Raw genomic sequence first — 17,621 nt, 5'->3', positions numbered from 1 at the left:
GAGGGGGAGAGAGAGACAGAGAGAGAGAGAGAGAGAGAGAGAGAGAGAGAGAGAGAGAGAGAGAGAGAGAGAGAGAGAGAGAGAGACTATGTGGAATTCTTAGAACAGAGCCTGACTGTGTGCATGCCCAGTATTGGGAGCACACCTCCGGGTAGGGTGGGCGGGCTGGCCGGCTGCGGCCACCCCTCCCACCAAAGCCTCCGAAAGCCCCACCCCCTGCGCTGGCCGCCTGCTGAGCTCAGCACTTTGCCCCACCGCTGCCACCACCACATCTGGGCCCAGCTCAGTGCAGGGACCGCAGCGGCGCGCCTGCATGGCGTGGTAGGGATTTCCACTGACTCAGCACCTCTGGAGTTGGAGGAGGGAAATCCCAGGGCCGTCCTTCCCCAGCCTGGGTTAGATGGGGCCATGGCCTACCCCCCCCAAACCAAGGCTCTCTGGTTGCTCTTCCTTCAGCCCCCATACTTAATCTAGCACTCACGGGCCACTTACATGGTTCCCCAGCGTTTGGGTCATGAAACGGATGGTTGTCTCCAGGGAGAGACCTTTGCAGGTAGAGGGTGGAGGAAGTAGAACTGGAAACTACCTGCCCGAGTCCCCCCCAAGAACAACCTCTTTTCTTTTCTTGTGGTGAGGGGGGTTCACTGCAGAGTCCAGAGTCCAGATTGGCCTCGAACTTGCCATCCTCCTGCCTCAGCCTCCCACGTTTTGTAATTACAGGTGTGCACCAATCTTCCACCCAGCCTCAATGTCTTTTCTTTCTCTGGGCCCTGAATATAAAGCAAAATCCTTCCCAGGAACTGGAGATTAACTCAACTCCCCCCATCCCATCCCACCCTGCCTAAGGGCTCCCAATATTAATGAAAATAGCAGCAAATATTTCTCCTCCATGTGCCAGAGCATGTATAAGCACTTTCACAGACTTGAGCTCCTTTCCTTATGCAAAGCCAAGCAGGGCAGACACTCGGATCGTCCCATCCTGCGGATCCACGGTGGAGTGGAAGCCGCCACAGTTAGGGCAGGGAGCGGGGTGCCGCCTTGCTCACTCCTGGAGGAGGAAAGGGGGAATAGGGGAATGGGTTTCACTTCTCTGGGGTTGAGACCAGAACAGAGTGGGTTAATTCTCTCTCTCTCTCTCTGTGTGTGTGTATGTGTGTGTAAGGGGGGGGGGGAGCTCCAATACCCCCTCCCTCCAGTGCAGCCCCCTCCCTCCAAGTGCAGAGACAGAGGCTGCCTGGGAATTCCAGGCCCAGGCACTGGAAACCGCTGACCACTGAGGCTCGGGCGCCAGCCACGTCATGGGTTCCACGGGTCTTGGGGTCTCCACCCCCTCCTCCCCATCAGACTTTCTGGGGGCCTGGCCAAAGAAGGAGAAAGGGGGTGGTCCCCCGGAGGCCCTGCACACTCTCGGCCTCCCGCCTGCCCTCTGCAGGCTCCGCTTCCAGGGCAGCTCGGGGCACGCAGGGCCGCGCCCCGCCGCCCGCCGCCCTCTCCCGGCTCACCTGGCGGGGAGGAAGGCGGGGTCGGCCCGGGCGCCCCGCCAGGCCGGGAGCGCGGCGGGCTCCGTGCGTCCCGCGGCCCGCGCCCGGCCGCCGCCGCCGCCCCTCCGGCCTCCGCCTCCGCCTCCTCCCGGCCTGGCGGGCCGGCCCAGCTGTGTTCCATTACCGCCCTGGCAGCCCCCCAGACCCCTGGAACCGCCCCTCTCCCCCCCACTCGGAGTGGCCGGCGGCCGGCAGGCGTGCGCGCGGGGCCCGCACTCAGCCCGCGGACCTCGGGGCGCCGGGAAGCGGGAGATCGAGGACCCCCGGGGGGCCCCGTGAGGTCAGCAGCTACCCAGCCGCCGGTAAGTGGGCACGGACGGCGCTGCCTCCTGGGTTGGGCTGAAAGGGCCCTTTCTACCCAGCTTGCTGTGTGACCTGGGCCTGTGGCACCCCTTCTCTGAGCCTCAGTCTCTTTTTCTTTTTTCTTTCCCCTAAATCAGGATGGGCCCTAAACTCCATCCTGGTCTGTTCCTCTCCTGGCCCTCTTAACTGTGCTTGTGTTAGGTGGGAAAACGTTGTGGAAGCATCTTCACTCCCTCCATGCAGCCCCTCACTCAGACTGGTGGGGGGTAGGGATTGGAGATCAGAAGTGGGGAACCGGAAGGGAACGTGAGCACGTGCCCGTGCACGCCTCCACGTGCACCCGCATGCAGCCCTCGGGCCCGCAGCCTTTCGGCTGGCTGGCAGGATGGCAGCCTGGGTAAGGTCTGAGAGGTGGGATGTGCGCACCCTAGGATGGAGGATGGATAGGGTGAAGGCACAGCTCCATCCCAGGGGGAGAGAGGTTGGAGTCTTAACTCCCAAATGTATTGGGATGAGGGGGTCCTTTCTATTCTCCTTCCAGGTCTGCGGGAGGGAAAATAGGATTCCTTTGGAAGGAATGAGGTCAGACTTGCATAAGAACTTCCCAACAGGAAGGCCTCCTGGAGGTGGTCATAGGACGGCTGGGTCATGTGTGTATGGGTGAACTGGTGTGTCTGTGGGCATGTGGGTGTACAGGTGAGTTTGCACACCTGTGCTGGTGTGTGTATGTTGAACTCACATGCACGCGTGCCTCTCTGTGTGCTCATGAGCTGACTGTCCTGAGGGGAGGCTGGATGATATATGGTTCTGCTGGCCGCTTGCTGAGCTTGCATTGATTTATCTGGGCCCATCCATCAGGGCTTAATAAAACTAAAAGACGAGCATCCATCAGTGGAAGAAGTTGGCGATGAGGTCCTGAGCCCCGGTGACCTGCTCTCCTGCCCACTGTCCCCACAGGGGAGGCTGCCTTGGCCCTCACACAGCCCCACGATACCTGCCAGGAGTCCCAGCCAGGGCTCCATCCCCTGACCTTGTGGGTACCTGGCAGGGCTGCCTGCCCCAAGCCAGCATGGCTTGCCAGGTACCAGCCTGCTGTATGCCAGCACGGTTGTTCCAAGTGTTGGGATTCTTCCAAGTGTTTTGATCAATAGCCTCTGCCTTCAGACCCCTCCCCATCCCAAGTTCTGTAGTCTTCTAGGCTCTTCTAGGTCTCTCCTCGACCCACTGGCACAGCTAGAGGCCCTGTGAGAGCACTCCAGCCAGCATTCTGTTCTGGCTGGTGCCATATGGGTGGTTTTGATTCACACCCCAGGCCAGATCCAAGCCCCAGACTTGTGTTGGGCCCCTGAGAGGGGTTGAGAGCTCTTCCCACCCCAGTCCCAGTTCCCAGGCCCCCAGGCTGGTGCCGCTGGCACATGCATGCTTGGACTCCACATCCCACTTTCCTGGTCTCTGGTTTGCAGGTGCTGTGGCTGCAGCTGACCCCTCTGAGCCAATATGTGGGTATCTTGGGCTCCTGGCCTGTGGCTGCTCAGTCTCTGGGCCGCGTTCAGCCACAGGATAAATGCAGGTAAGATGACATGGGAATCAGGGTGCCACAGGCCTGCACCTGGCCCCCTGAGGTATTGGGGTCTTTGCATGTAGGCAATTCATGTATGTGCTGATCACCTGGGTGTTAGTGGGAGAGTCTAGGGGCTGGACTCAGTTGGTGTGTTTGCACACAGGCCTGGGCAAGCAAGCTGAAAAGTGTGTGTGTGTGTGTGTGTGTGTGTGTGTGTGTGTGTGTGTGTCTGGGGTTGTGTCTCTGAGCACTTCTCAGTACAACACCCACCTTTCAAACTTTGCTGGGGCTAGTGGGGTGAGGAGGAAGAGGCGCCGTGCCCTGCAGAAGGCAGCCCGAGCCCCTTGGCACCTTTTCCTGGTGGACTGCATCCTCTGGGCCCCACGCTCCTCCTCTACACCGGCTGGGATGAAGGGCCCGCCCCAACACCCAGACTCTGGATGGAGAGAGGGCAGAGCTTTCCAGGGCCTAAAGCCAGGGGAAGTGGACTGGGCAACCCGCCCAGCCTTGCTGGGTGCCCTCTAGGCTTAGTAGCTCTGCTGCCTAGCCAGGCAGGAGCAGAACGCCTAGCACCCAAATCCAGCCAGGCAATGGAGGCAGAAAAACTGAGGTGGTGAACAAGGCAAGAGGGTCTGTGAGCCGGGGTGGGGTTGGGTATATGACAGCTATTTCCACCTGTACATACACATACACACACACACACACACACACACGTTTTTGCGTGTGTGTGTGTATGTATGTGGGAGTTTTGCTCTCCTTTCCTTTACCAGGTCCCCTGGGGGCCTCGGGCAGAGAATTTCAACATCTGTAAGGAATCTAGGCCCCTTGCCAAGGGGTGAGTCACCTACTGCTGCTGCGATGCTGAAGACAGTGATGGTCTTTCCGGCCAGACCTGGAGTTGGGAGACTCCAGCAGGGTCTCCACCATGCTCAGGGGCCTTCTTCCAGCCAGCCCGGCTCCTAGGAGCCCCCTTCAGTGTCTTGTCTCGCCTTCCCCATCTGCCTTGCTGGGAAGGCCTTGTTTTTTTATTTTTATTTTTTTCTGGTCAGTCGTGGGGCTTGAACTCCGGGCCTAGGTGCTATCCCTGAGCTCTTTTGCTCAGGGCTTGTGCTCTACCACTTGAGCTATAGTGCCACTTCTGATTTTCTGGTGGGTAATTGGAGATAAGAGTCTCATGAAATTTCCTGCCTGGGCTGGCTTTGAACCATGATCCTCAGATCTCAGCCTCCTGAGTACCTAGTATTATAGGTGTGAGTCACTAGCACCTAGCTGAGAGGCCTTTTTCAAGTCTGCTCTCTTCTCCAGCATAATGCCTTCACCAACACTACTAAGTCAGCCTCAGAGAGAAGGAGAGGGAGGCCCATGGTGGCCAGCCTGCCCCTTTGGGGCTTTAGAGACCTGCATCAAATGATCTCCAGGACCCTTTACCTCTTTAACAGGCCCTGTTTGGAGCCCAAGGCACCAGTGGTGCCTTGGAACTTGTAGTCCCCGTAGCTACTCTGTCTCTTCTTCCTGTTTCTCTAGTTGGTATCCAGGTGAAAAGTCGCTGTTAGCTGAGTCTGTGTCTGGCCTGTTGTCTGCTCTGGAGCCCCACCCATGGCAGAGAATGCGTGTGCCAGCCACACATGGCATCTCTGGTGGCATGGCTTTGCACAGCTCACACATGTGAGGACGTGTATGTGCAATTATGCAGGGCATAGAATTCTGTGCACACAAACTTGACATTGCCTCCCCCCTGTAGTGTTCCCTTGTCCCCCACCTGGGTGTGTGTCAATCAGGGAACATGTGCATCTCCATGGCCTCTTATCTTATCTGTGCCCTGGGGCTTCTGGGGTTTCTCTCCTCCCTCCCTGGCTGGGGGTCTTCCTGATTCCCTGGGTAGCCAGGATGAATGTTTAAGAGTGGCTCAAGGCCAGCCTGGGCTAAAGGACCACAGTGTGGACTATGAACTTCTTCCTTGCCTGGTTCCCCAGGACCCAGCAGGGCAGCTGAGCCCCTAATACCCCCTCCCACCCCGCGCCAAATCTTTTCCAGGTGAACAGTGCCCACCATCCCAGCCAGAAGGCCTCAAGCTGGAGCACAGCAGTGACCTGTCAGCCAATGTGACGGGTGAGGACCCCTCCTCCCGCTGTCCCCTGCCCTCTTCCTGGAGTGTCCCGTGTCCCTCCTCACCTGCCCAGCTCAGCCCTTCATCCAGTGTCTTCCCCCCAAAAGGCTTCAACCTCATCCGCCGGCTCAACCTCATGAAGACGTCTGCCATCAAGAAGATCCGCAACCCGAAGGGGCCACTCATCCTGCGGCTGGGGACAGCCTCCGTGACCCAGCCCACTCGGTACGGGGACCCCCAGGAATGAAGGCTGATCTTGGCCACACCCTGTCAGCTGCAGATGGAGGCGGGGGGCCCCTCTGGGAGTCATCCCACCTCCTCCTGCTTGGAAAGGGTGGTATGTGCTGTGTGTCTGTGTGCCCATATCTTTTTGTTTTGTTTTGTTTTGCCAGTCCTGGGGCTTGGACTCAGGGCCTGAGCACTGTCCCTGAGCCTCTTTCCCTCAAGGCTAGCATTCTACCTCTTGAGCCACAGTGCCACTTACAGCTTTTTCTGTTTATGTGGTGATGAGGAATCGAACCCAGGGCATTTCATGCATGCTAGGCAAGCACTCTACCACTAGCCACATTCCTAGCCTCTGCCCATATCTTTTTTCAGTGTCTTTTCTTCTATCCCAGGTCCATGATTTACCCCCTGGGCATTCTGGATTCCTTGGAAGCCCTCACCAAAATTAATTAATTAATTAATTTTCCTGTCCCAGGCCTTGAACTCTGGGCTTAAGCTCCTTTCACTCAAGGCTAGCCCTCTATCACTTGAGCTACAGTAACACTTCCAGCTTTTTCTGTGATTACTTGGAGATAAGAGTCTCTCGGACTTTTCTGCCTGGGCTGGCTTCGAACCCCAGTCCTCAGATCTCAGCCTCTTGAGTAGCTAGGATGATAGGCATGAGCTACCAGCACCCAGCTCTTCACCAAACTTTAATTCAGTACAGTCATTCCAAGGATTGTTTTTGTTGTTGTTGTACCCGTACTAGGGCTTGCACTTAAGGCCTGGGTACTGTCCCTTAACTTTTTCACTCAAGGCTGAGACTTTACCACTTGAGCTACAGCTCTACTTTGGGTTTTTGGGTGGTTAATTGGAGATGAAAATCTCATTGCCTTTTCTGTATGGGCTGCCTTCGAGCCACGATTCTCAGATCTCAGCCTCGTGAGTAGCTGGGATTACTGGAGTCACTCTAGTGCCTGGCTCCAAGGATTCTTTGTGTCTGGTCTCCCATTCCATCAGATCCAAAGGCCCTGTCATGGCAGGTGTGTCTGCTTTCACACTAGCTCCTGGCACCTACAAGGCACTCAGAAAACATGGGAAGAGTAAATGTGTACCTGGGTTCCGAGGTCTATGTGGTGTGTGACTTGGGCAGGCTCCTGGTCTCCCCGGAACCTCAGGGAAGCCTCTGCTTCCCCTGCAGACAAGTGTTTCCTCGGGGCCTCCCTGAGGAGTTTGCCCTGGTGCTCACCCTCCTGCTGAAGAAGCACACCCACCAGAGCACGTGGTACTTGTTTCAAGTGACTGATGCAGAGGGGTACCCACAGGTGAGCCCCCTCCCCTCTCATAGCTCCCTGGAGCATCTGGTAGGTGCATCTAGGGCTGGTGAGCCCACTTTCTATCTAAGCTTGTGATTTCTGGGTCCTTCCTGGTGAGTGCCCACCCTCCACTCACCACCAGTGCCCGTTCCATTCTTCCCAGGCACCCAGCTTCCTGACCCCAGCCAGCTTCCTTCCCTCTCCAGGCCTCAGTTTCTCCTCCTGTGAAATGAGCTGGAGGTGGTGACGCTGGAGCTCAGAGCCTGTCCTGTCCTTTTCCCCAACTCCACACAGATTTCCCTAGAAGTCAACAGCCGGGAGCGGAGTCTGGAGCTCCGGGCTCAGGGCCAAGATGGCGACTTTGTGTCCTGCATCTTCCCAGTGCCCCAGCTCTTCGACCTGCGCTGGCACAAGCTGATGCTGCGCGTGGCCGGACGGGTGGCCTCCGTGCATGTGGACTGCATCTCAGCCTCCTCCCAGCCTCTGGGGCCACGGAGACCCATGCGACCTGTGGGCCATGTGTTTCTGGGCTTGGATGCTGAGCAGGGCAAGCCCGTCTCGGTGAGTCCTCCGTCAGGCTCTGCTTTCACCCCCTAGGAGTCCAAGTGAGCTAGCTCCCTGGCATCTGTACCTGACCAGGTATGTCCTATGCTCAGAATCTTCCCCTGGCTACCCTCTGCCTTCCAGAAGAGTCTAAACCTGGCACTCAAAGCCCTGCATGGTCTGGATCCTTGAGGACACAGCCCCACAGTCCTTTGTATCTCTCCATGCAGCTCTGCGCTCCTCAGTTCATCCCAGCCTTCGAGCTCGCTTATTACTTCATACATCCAGGCCTTCGCCTTTGCTGTCCCCGTACTTGCAATGCTTTTCCTTGCAGACACATCTTTCTGTTCCTCTGAGCCTCCTCTCCTGTACATGTACTCTTTTTCTTTCTTCCTTTCCCTTCCTTTTCTTTTTTTGTGCCAGTACTGGGGCTTGAACTTAGGACCTGGATGTTGTCTCTTAGCTTTATTGCTCGAAACTGGTGCTCTACCACTTAAGCCACAGTGCCCTTCTGACTTTTTTTTTTTTTTTTTTGGTGGTTAATTGGAGCTAGGAGTTTCATGGGCTTTCCTGCCCCAGCTGGCTTTAAACCAGGCTCCTCACACCTCAGCTTCCTGAGTAGTTATGGTCGCAGGCATGAGCCACCAGCGCTACTTTTGTTCTGCTTTTAGTGACAGCTCTCTTCTATCAAGAAGAGGTCTCCAGGCCAGACTGGAAGCGCCCTGAGGTCAAACCCTGGGGTGAAGCTGTTTCTGTGTCTCACTGGGGGGTCATGACACGAGCGGTGTGAGAAAGTGAAATGAAGTGACCTGTGTGTGCTCTTCAGTTTGACCTTCAGCAGGCGCACATCTACTGTGACCCAGAGCTGGTGCTGGAGGAGGGCTGCTGTGAGATCCTCCCGGGCGGGGTGAGCGTCTGCACGGCTGGTGGCGGTGGAGGGAGGGAGGGCATTGCCTAGTGGCACAGTGTGTGAAGGTGGGGGGGGCCCAGGAGGAGGAGTGGGCCTCTATGACTGACCCTAGCCTTTCCCTCCTCCCCCCACCGCACTGAGCAGTGTCCCCTGGAGAGCTCCAAGGCCCGCCGGGACACCCAGAGTAATGAGCTCATTGAGATCAACCCGCAGACAGAGGGCAAGGTCTACACCCGCTGCTTCTGCCTGGAGGAGCCTCAGAGCAGCAAGGTGGGTGACAGGACCAGCACGAGGGTCCCAGAGGACACTGGGTGCCCTGTCTATTTGCATACCACCTTATAGCATTCCAGGGGGTGGGAGAAGGGCAGGAGCAGGTGTGCTCTAAAGTCCATCTCTCTAGGACAGGGATACTTGGGGGTCAGGGGCTGGGACACACTCCTCTCCTCAGGGCTTCTCATTGGCCCAGCACCATGGCCAGCTGTCCTGTCTCTTTCCAGGTTCCTTAGAGGTGATGTTGGTCCATTTCCTCTTTTAACCCCGCCCTCTGCCTGGGCAGTGTCCCTGCCCTCTGGGCCTCAAGCCCAGCCTTTGGCTGCCAGAACACAGGACCCTATTCATTCACTGCCTGCTTTCTCTGGCATCACATGGGTGGGGAAAAGAAGGGGCTCCTGTGGGGGCCTGGGCAGCTTCTTGATTTCCTGGGAGGTGCCAGATGCCAGGCTGGGGGCGGGGTGGGGGATCCACGTATCCTACTCAAGTGTCCAGTCCAGCACAGGGACCAGAATGGCCCTTCTCAGTGGATTCTCCTTGCTCTGTCTGCCTAGGTGGACACACAGCTAACAGGAAGAGCCAGCCAGAAGGCAGAAAGGAGAGCACAGGTAGAGAAAGGAGCCTGCAGTGCCCTCTGTGTGCCCTGTGTGCCCTCCCTAAAACCTTTCTGAGAAGATACTCCACTCCCACTCTCTTCCTGCCTGGACCAGCTCAGGCTGTGTGATGCCAGCTCTGAGAAGCAGACAGACGGGGCAAGACAGACAGAGTACCTGGCGTGCTTTCTCTCTCTCTCTGATGGTACTGAGGTTTGAACTCAGGGTCTTGGACTTGCTAGATGAGCACACTGCCACTTGCGTCCTTTTTACGTTAGCTATTATTCAGTTACACATTCATACTTTTGGCCCAGAGCTGGCCTGGGTAGGATTGTGATCTTTCTAAGTACGCCTTCCACATAGCTAGAATTACAAACATGATGCACCATACCTGGTGTATTTATGAAGATGAGTTCTCACTGATCTTTTTCCTGAACCTTGACTCTCCCAATTTCTACCTCCCTCCTGGCTAGAATTATAAGCATGAGCTACTATGCCTCGCCTACCCAGCACTCTCTCCACAGCCTGCTCATACCATTTCTTGGGCACAATGTGGGAGCAGTGCTTGGTCCCTTGAGCTCCTCACCTGCTCTCACGCCCCTCTCTTCCCAGGTCCATAGACAGACAGCCTCGGACGAGGTGAGCCTCCTGTCTGGGTTGGCCAAAGGGCTCTGGGGAGTGCCTGGCAGCACAAGTCCTTTTGGTGAGGCCTTGAGCTACAGAGACTGGACTGATGGATGACAACATAGTTCCCAGCATTGCTGGGGGCCAGATGCTGGGCCCTGCTTGCCCACTGCCTCTCCCTGGGTGGGGGGGGGGGATAGAAGCCCCGGAGCACACTCCTGCTGGGCTGGCAGCAAATGGCCTAGGCCTTGACCAGGGAACCTCTAAATCCTGGTCTTCAGTCTTGTGTGGTATGCTGTGTCACCCAGAACCACTACTGTTCCCGGTTTTCTCCTGTGGAAAATGGCTGTGGGTCGGGGTGGGTGGGAAATGAGGGGAGCTTGTTTGTATTCTAGCTCCTAGTTCCATGCTACTCTCAGATTGCACCTAAGACACATGCCATGCTCTTTGGGCTTACATATGTGTGTATATGTATGTGTGTGCACGTGTGAATAGATGTGTGTGTGCATGTGTATGTGCATGTGAGTATGTGTGGTGGGGGGGATAGGGTGAAGAGCTCATCCAAGAGGCTCAGGATTGACCTACAGGCCTGCTCCCCCCTTTCAGTGCCCCCCCTGTGCTCATGGCGCCCAGAGGAGCAATGTGAGTAGCTGGAGGGATCACAGGGTGCGGTGGGTGAGGGCTGGGAATGGGCGTTGCCTGGACTTGGCTGGAGCTGGCTGGTTGAGGACAAGGGGTCTTTATGTGTGTCTGCATCCCTCCCTGCCCATCTCCCAGAGCCAGGCTGGGCCCCCACCCCCACATCTGCCAAGCCCGGGCTGCATGGCTGGCAGCAAGCTGGGGCTGAGAGGACGGGGCGGGGGGGAGGTGGCTAGCCAGTGGGGTCAGGCCCCTGGCTGCTGATCCAAGCTCGGAGCGACCCACCAGCGCTCAGGCCTGCTCTGTTTGGAAGGTGTCACAGGCCGCCTTCCAGGCCCAGGGTAGTGGTGGGAGTGGGGGAGGCTCAGGGTCACCCAGCCAGCACATCCCCAAACCACACATAGCTTCAGGCCTGAGAAGACTTGTCTTCCTTCTCTCTCAATAGCTGGCCCTCACAGAACACAGAGCCTTCTAGGGGGTTAGAAGGACAAGGGAGCGGGGCTGTGTGGGCTCAGCTGGTACCCGACTGTGCCTTGTCCTCAGGCAGCATGAGTCACTGCTTTCTTTCCCATGGCCTGACTTTCCGACATGCTATGATGATCTGTCAAGAGCCCAACTCCAGCTTGCTTCAGCTCCAAGCCCCTTGACTTTTTGGGGACATCAATAAGTACCCCCACGGCTGCCTGCTCTTCCTCTGACCCATCCCCCCACAAAATCTGGGCAGGCCCATGGTCCCCAGATGTGCAGGGGTTACCATGGCAACTTGGCAGCCATATTATCCTAGCAACTGGGGGCAGGTCTAGCCAGAGCCTGGCAGGTTAGAGACAGCAGATTAGAGAGTGGGCATGTTGATTGACCTGGAAGGAAGAGCCTAGGCTGGGTTCAGGCTGTTGGACCTGCCATTATGCTGTGGGAACCTAGATGTATTGCTTACCCTCTCTGGGCCATGACTTCTCTTTTGCTGAAGTACAATAATCTCTCCTATGTTCCCTCAGGTCACATTTGGTCCATCTGAACCCCAGGTGAGCCTCAGAAGCAAACTACACCCTCCTTCCTTTTGGGGCGCCCCAGCCCACCCCATAGTATGTGGTCCTGAGCTTGTATCTTAGGATGCCTGAGATTTGTGAATGTGGAGTCATCGAGTATGTGTTCTGAAGTTCTACATGCACAAAGGGGTCCAGAGCTCCCTTTTCCTGAAGCCCTACTGTGTGCCAGGCCTGGGCCAGGTGTACTGTCAGAGCGATGTGGGTGTGTGAAGGGGTCACACGTACCCCTATCGGCCTCAGCACTGGTCAGGGAAGGGGTGGGCAATACCTGTGGACGCGAGCTGGGCGGGGGTGAAATGTGACTGTCAACGCCATCTCTGTGGAGGGCTGACAGCATTCTAGACTCTGTCCCCAGCGCCTTACCTGTAGCACCTCAAGGCAGGTGCTAACACGAACCCCATTTTATTGATGAGGAAACTGAGGCTTAGAGAGGTGACATAACCTGGGTCCTCTTCTGGCAAGGACAAATCTTGGTCTCAGGAAGCCTGGCTGTCAGCCATCACTTGTGTGCCTCCGATGAGCTGCACGTGAGCTGGTGTGCATGTGCGCGAGTGTGTGGACAAGCGGGCCCTCTGTGTGAGCTTTGCCAAATACAGCTCTTGGTGGTGGGAGGGGCGAGCAGCTGGTGCATATGAAATCCATATGCTGAGTGTGTGCAGAGTGGGGGTGGGGTGGGGAAGGAAGTGTGTGTGTCTGTGTGGTGGGTGGTGGGTGGAGATCTGGGGTGTGGCTCACTTCCTAGAGGCTCCCTCATGCCCCCTGGAGTCCCAGCTACCATGTTGTTTTTACCCACAGGGAGGGAAAGGCGAGCGAGGCCTGCCTGGCCCATCAGGTCCCAAGGGAGAGAAGGGAGCACGGGTAAGTGCCCCCGCGTGCCCCCGCCATGCCCGCTGCAGGACGCTTCCCGGCTGGCCTTGGGGCTGGGTGGGACGTGAGCTAACCTCCCCTGGTTTTGGTGGGAAGCTTGGCCCCCTGAGGGGTGAGGCAGAGTCCTCACAGGAGTTAGTGTGTGGAAGCTTCTGGGCCTCTCCACACTCACAAGGCCCCAGCCCTGATCCTTGCTCGCTCCTTACCCACAGGGTAATGACTGTGTTCGAATCTCCCTGGACGCCCCACTTCGGGTAAGGCCTGAAGGAGAGGCCTGCTTTGGGGTGAAGATGGGGCCAGCCCGGGGCTCCTCTCACCCTCTTTTTATTTCCCTGCTCAGTGTGCAGAAGGCCCGAAAGGAGAGAAGGGAGAGTCAGGAGGCTTGGTAAGGGAGACCTGGGACAGTGCAGGGGGGTGCGGGGGTCCAGGCCCAGCCCCCCTCTCCCTCCTCACCCCTTCTCTTGTGTTCCCTCCTCATCTCAGGGACCATCAGGACTCCCGGGCTCCACAGGCCAGAAGGTAGCAGGGCTGGATTTGGAGCTGGTGGTGATGGGGTTCTGTGGAAGGGAGGGCTCCGCAGCCCTCCTGGACAATGGCGTCGGGGGCAGAGCCGCCGAATCCTCCCCCATTCCTCCCAGACACGTGACTTGTCTAGGCACTCACCATAGCTCATGAGTGGCCAGGCTGGTTGCGGAGTTCTTCTCATTGTCTGCCCTCTTGTGGAAGCCATTCCATGTCGTGAGAAGCAAGGATCTGGAAGATACCTCCTCTAGTTGAGGCTGCCCTGTTTCTTCCAGTTGTTTCTGTCAACCACTCACTTTGCCTCTTCCTTCCCCAGGGCCAGAAAGGCGAGAAGGGTGACGGAGGCCTCAAGGGCTTGCCGGGGAGGCCAGGCCGAGATGTACGGTGCTGGGGACCCTTCTCCCCTGCCCTTGCCCAGGCCCTTGCACTGCTAGGACTCATCCAGGGAATCCAGCCCCCTCCTCTTGCCCGGGAGGGGAGCGGGTGCGCCCTCATAGGCACAGCACGGGAGAGGGGAGGGGCTTGTAGGAAAGGACTTGAACCCAGGTGTCTGGACTCCCAGCTCAGATGCCCCAGTGTGACATTTGATGACCTTGGGGTCCAGGGATGGGGTCTGGTTTGGGACAGGGGCAGCGAGGTGGGAAAGGGAAGGGGGGGTTACTTCCTGTCCCAGTGGGCAAAGGCCAGGCCTCTGGTTACCCCACCCCTTGTGCCTTTCCCCACAGGGTAGGCCTGGAGAGATCTGCGTCATTGGGCCCAAAGGGCAGAAAGTGAGTTGTGGAGCTGGAGATGGGGGTATGGTGAGGCTGGGCCGAAGCACTGTGACACCTCCTTTTGTCTGTGTCAGGGAGACCCTGGCTTTGTGGGGCCTGAGGGACTGGCAGGAGAGCCTGGGCCCCCCGGCCTCCCTGGGCCCCCTGGAATGGGACTACCTGGGACCCCAGTGAGTACCCCTGCCTCTCCTGATGCCCTTTCCTGAGAGCCCTCTCTCGGCCAGAGCTGGCGGGTGGGGACAAGGCCCATACCCAGGGTGCCCGCTGGAGGAGGAGGGGTCCAAAAGATCTCACTGTGCTGTGGTGCTATAGTGAGAGGCCCCTGGGAAACTTCCAGACCTTCCATCCACTCTGTTCTGCCTGCAGGGAGAGCCAGGTGGCCCGCCAGGCCCTAAGGGAGACAAGGTAAGCACAGGCTGGAGTAGGCATGTGGGGAGCTCCCTGGTGGGTGAGGCGCAGAAGGGAAGGTGTAGCTCAGGAGGCTGGGCTTGATGGGGAGGGTGACCACCTCAGTGCTCCGAGGTGGGAGGGCTTTGGCCTAGCTGAGCAGAAAGCCCTGGCCATGTCTGCCTGTCTATCCACTGGGCTCCATTCTCACTTTCTATCTAAGCTAGATGTGGAGGTGGATGGGTACCAGATAGGGAGGGTTTACTGAGGAAGTGGGCCAGGGGTGGGAGGTTTGGCAAAGATGGTCCTACTGTCTGGGGAGTGGGGTGGAGGAAGGGCCTGTGGGCTGAGGTCATGCTGGCTGGAGTTTCCCCTCTTAAACCTTTCTTCTGACCACAGGGAAGCTCTGGGATGCCAGGAAAGGAAGGCCCTGGCGGGAAGCCTGTGAGTAACCCTTAGCTGAGGAGGGGAGGGGGAGGGGGTGTTGAGGTCACGGCCCACCATGCCGGGGTCTGTGATTCCAGGGCTTCCGGGGGGGGGGGCGGGGGCTAGGTGTTCCAGCAGTCCCTTTGCACATCGGTCCTTCTGCCCTGGCACAAATGTTTCTTCTCCAACAGGGGAAGCCAGGGGTACCAGGGTCCAAGGGAGAGAAGGTGAGTCCCAGGTCTGTTTAAGCTGTGGTGGGGTGGGAACGGAAGGCCCCCTGTGCAGACATGGAGAATAAGGCCCTGGGTTCAGGGCCTGGGCCTTCCTTGGGTGACCCTCACCCCTTCTTTAAGTCCTGTGGAATGGGGAGATGAGGAACGTGGCTTAGGGTCCACTGGACTCAGAATCTGCTTCTGCTTTGCACATTGTTTGTGATGGTGGCAGCTCAGTTTGCATTTCTTTTCCATGTGGTTTTGTATCTGTCTGCTCCTTTCCCGTGGCTGGTGATCAGGATGTGCTTTCCTGATGTCCAGGAATTGCATGGATATGGAGACTGGCCAGAAAACCCTGGTGGCATTCCTACTCCCCACTCCGATGGTGGGGACAGAGTGGCAGACACACACCCAGTGCTTATAGCTCAGATGGGCAGGAGGCTCTGGCCTTCCCAGGCTCTCAGTCCCACTTGGGGTCTCGTGGTCTCTTCTCCTGCTAGGGTGACCCCTGTGAAGTCTGCCCAACACTGCCTGAAGGGTTCCAGAACTTCGTGGGACTCCCTGGAAAGCCAGGGCCCAAGGGGGAGCCCGGTGACCCTGCACCAGCCAAGGTGAGTGCACAGGTGGCCTGAGGGGCACTCTACCCTTTACACACACACACACACACACACACACACACACACCCTTATACACACCCTGGGGGTGTGATCATGGAGAAGAATCAGGAAGAGGAGCTGAGTATTTCTTTCTGCCACAGAGAAATTGTGGCAAAGGGTCTAGGCAGTAAGGGGTCGGAACCATAGAGATGAGAGCTCTGCTAGAGTGCCACCCCGTCTCCATGGCAACCAGCCAGCTGCTGTTCGAGAGGCTTGAGGATGCTTTTTTGGACAAACAGGTGAAGCCATCCCTTATTATGAGTGAAGCTGTGCCTGGGCTTGGTGTTGGCCAGAAGTGAGGGAAGGAAGTGGTCAGGGCTGAGCTGGGGTATTGTGCTCCATGACGCACCCCATCCCCTCACAGACTCTCTCTTTCAGGAAGGCCTGGGAATGGCTGGACCAAAAGGTGATCGGGTATGTACTAGAACTTTCCATTGAGGTAATTTAGTATGATCCCTGTGTGTATATGTGTGTGTGCATGCACATGCATGTGCACATGTGCACGTATACATGCACACATGTATACCAGTAGGAGAGCTTGACCTCTGGGCTTTGTGTGCTTGCATAGCTTTTTTGCTCATGGCTGGCACTCTACCACTTGAGCCATACCTCTACTTTTGGCTTTTTGCTAGTTAACTAGAGATAAGAGTCTTTTTTTCCTTGAAAAGCCTTTAAACCTTGGTTCACAGATCTTAGCCTCCTGAGTAGCTCCTTTAAAAAAAAATGGGTTCATAAACCCTACTACTGGTGTGTTGGTCTTGGAAGTCCTAATATAGGGTCCTAATATATGACCAGAGAATCAGGGTACCCTGATACCCCTTGCCCACAAACCGTTTTTCCCTGCAGGGAGATCCTGGCATCCAAGGCCTCAAAGGAGAGAAGGTGAGGGCCCTGTGTGCTCAGGTTACCCCCCATCCCCCTTCTGCCTACCCTGGAGCCATTCTGATCCCCCCTCTTCCTTCCCCAGGGAGAGCCCTGCCTGTCCTGCATCACAGCTACAGAGGCCCAGCATCTTGGATCATCTACCGGGGCCAGCGGAGATGTGGGCTCTCCTGGCTTAGGCTTACCTGGCCTTCCGGTGAGTGATCTGCTCTTGCTGCCCTGGGTCTCCAGATTCCAAGTCTCAGGGAAGGGAACAGAGGGGAGGCCATGAGGCAGGTGTCCCAGGCCTGCATTCTAGTCCTCCCCTCCCCTCCTTCTCTGCCCCAGCATGTTGGAGGGCCTCCTCCACACCTGGGAGGGCCACTCATATGGCAGAAGTGACTGTGTGGCTACCATAGGCTATGGGATTCATCACGCATGATCCATCCTCTCTGATTGAACGATGGGACACTGGGGGCTGGGGGCTTGGAGGGATAGAAGCCATGATGCTTTTTTCCCCCTTCTTATTCTTCAGGGAAAAGCTGGGGTCCCAGGGCCAAGAGGGCTAAAAGGAGAGAAGGTGAGACCCAGAATGTGGATGTGAAAGACACAGGGGCTCCTTGGCAAGGGAGGCCCGGGAGAGGGTGGGGGATGGGGCAGAGGTCAGACTATAAATTCACAGAGAAATGGTTTCATCAATGTGTTGCTGACTGGAGTCAAAGAATTTATTTCCAAGAGCCTTCGTATTCTCCAAGAGACTTCCTTAGCGTTGTATTTTTAATTTAATGATAATCTAAAACGATTAAGCACATTTAAGACTACCTTATAGTAAAATAATATTTAACAGTTCTTTTCTGCTTATTATGTGCCAGGCACTGTTCCAAGACATGCGCGTGTATTAACTGGTTTTATCCTTCCCAAAGCTTATGGGGTGGGTACGCCCTAGGATTCCCATTTTAAGGATGAGGAAAGGGACGCATAGAAAGGCCAAGTGACATTGTCCAACGCCACATGGGAGTCGGGATTTGAGCCCGGGAAGTCTGGCTCCAGAGTCTATAATCTCCACTACTCAAGCGGGTCACTCAATTCCAGTGCCCGTGTTAACATTTGTATTTATGATTGCATTAGAGACAAATGACAGCATTGAACTTGTAATGGAGTGTTGCTCAAATGAGGGGTTCTGTGCCTGCGGGTGAGTGCCCCCAGAGTGAGACACACTGATTTGCACATGTTCAGGCTCATTTCTAACTGGCAAGCCAA

The 17,621-nt window shown here is 56.7% G+C and overlaps 1 protein-coding gene across 5 annotated transcripts in view; it reads left to right on the top strand.

The window, feature by feature from the left end:
* Positions 1-1,707: 1,707 nt before the first annotated feature.
* The window catches only part of Col16a1 (collagen type XVI alpha 1 chain), a 51,705-nt gene continuing 35,791 nt past the window's right edge, over positions 1,708-17,621 (top strand). For 2 of the 5 annotated variants that reach the window (XM_048350740.1, XM_048350737.1), the window contains exons 1-27: positions 1,709-1,843; positions 3,308-3,414; positions 5,440-5,514; positions 5,620-5,737; positions 6,918-7,041; positions 7,327-7,593; positions 8,402-8,482; positions 8,630-8,755; positions 9,310-9,363; positions 9,961-9,987; positions 10,579-10,614; positions 11,607-11,633; positions 12,453-12,515; positions 12,737-12,778; positions 12,865-12,909; positions 13,008-13,043; positions 13,363-13,425; positions 13,772-13,816; positions 13,894-13,989; positions 14,186-14,224; positions 14,606-14,650; positions 14,824-14,859; positions 15,345-15,455; positions 15,879-15,914; positions 16,347-16,382; positions 16,468-16,578; positions 16,897-16,941. In XM_048350740.1, coding sequence (XP_048206697.1) covers positions 3,342-3,414; positions 5,440-5,514; positions 5,620-5,737; positions 6,918-7,041; positions 7,327-7,593; positions 8,402-8,482; positions 8,630-8,755; positions 9,310-9,363; positions 9,961-9,987; positions 10,579-10,614; positions 11,607-11,633; positions 12,453-12,515; positions 12,737-12,778; positions 12,865-12,909; positions 13,008-13,043; positions 13,363-13,425; positions 13,772-13,816; positions 13,894-13,989; positions 14,186-14,224; positions 14,606-14,650; positions 14,824-14,859; positions 15,345-15,455; positions 15,879-15,914; positions 16,347-16,382; positions 16,468-16,578; positions 16,897-16,941 — 1,857 coding nt within the window. In that variant the 5' untranslated portion in view covers positions 1,709-1,843; positions 3,308-3,341. Of the gene's footprint in view, positions 1,844-2,396; positions 2,427-3,307; positions 3,415-5,439; positions 5,515-5,619; positions 5,738-6,917; positions 7,042-7,326; positions 7,594-8,401; positions 8,483-8,629; positions 8,756-9,309; positions 9,364-9,960; positions 9,988-10,578; positions 10,615-11,606; positions 11,634-12,452; positions 12,516-12,736; positions 12,779-12,864; positions 12,910-13,007; positions 13,044-13,362; positions 13,426-13,771; positions 13,817-13,893; positions 13,990-14,185; positions 14,225-14,605; positions 14,651-14,823; positions 14,860-15,344; positions 15,456-15,878; positions 15,915-16,346; positions 16,383-16,467; positions 16,579-16,896; positions 16,942-17,621 lie in introns of those variants that run through there. The other 3 variants (XM_048350738.1, XM_048350741.1, XM_048350742.1) reach the window with 3 other exon arrangements.

Source organism: Perognathus longimembris, chromosome 7 (genome assembly GCF_023159225.1).
Source record: "Perognathus longimembris pacificus isolate PPM17 chromosome 7, ASM2315922v1, whole genome shotgun sequence".
NCBI classification, from domain to species: Eukaryota; Metazoa; Chordata; class Mammalia; order Rodentia; family Heteromyidae; genus Perognathus; species Perognathus longimembris.
The sequence above is the reverse complement of the archived record's forward strand: the minus strand, read 5'-3'. Positions and strand labels throughout refer to the sequence as shown.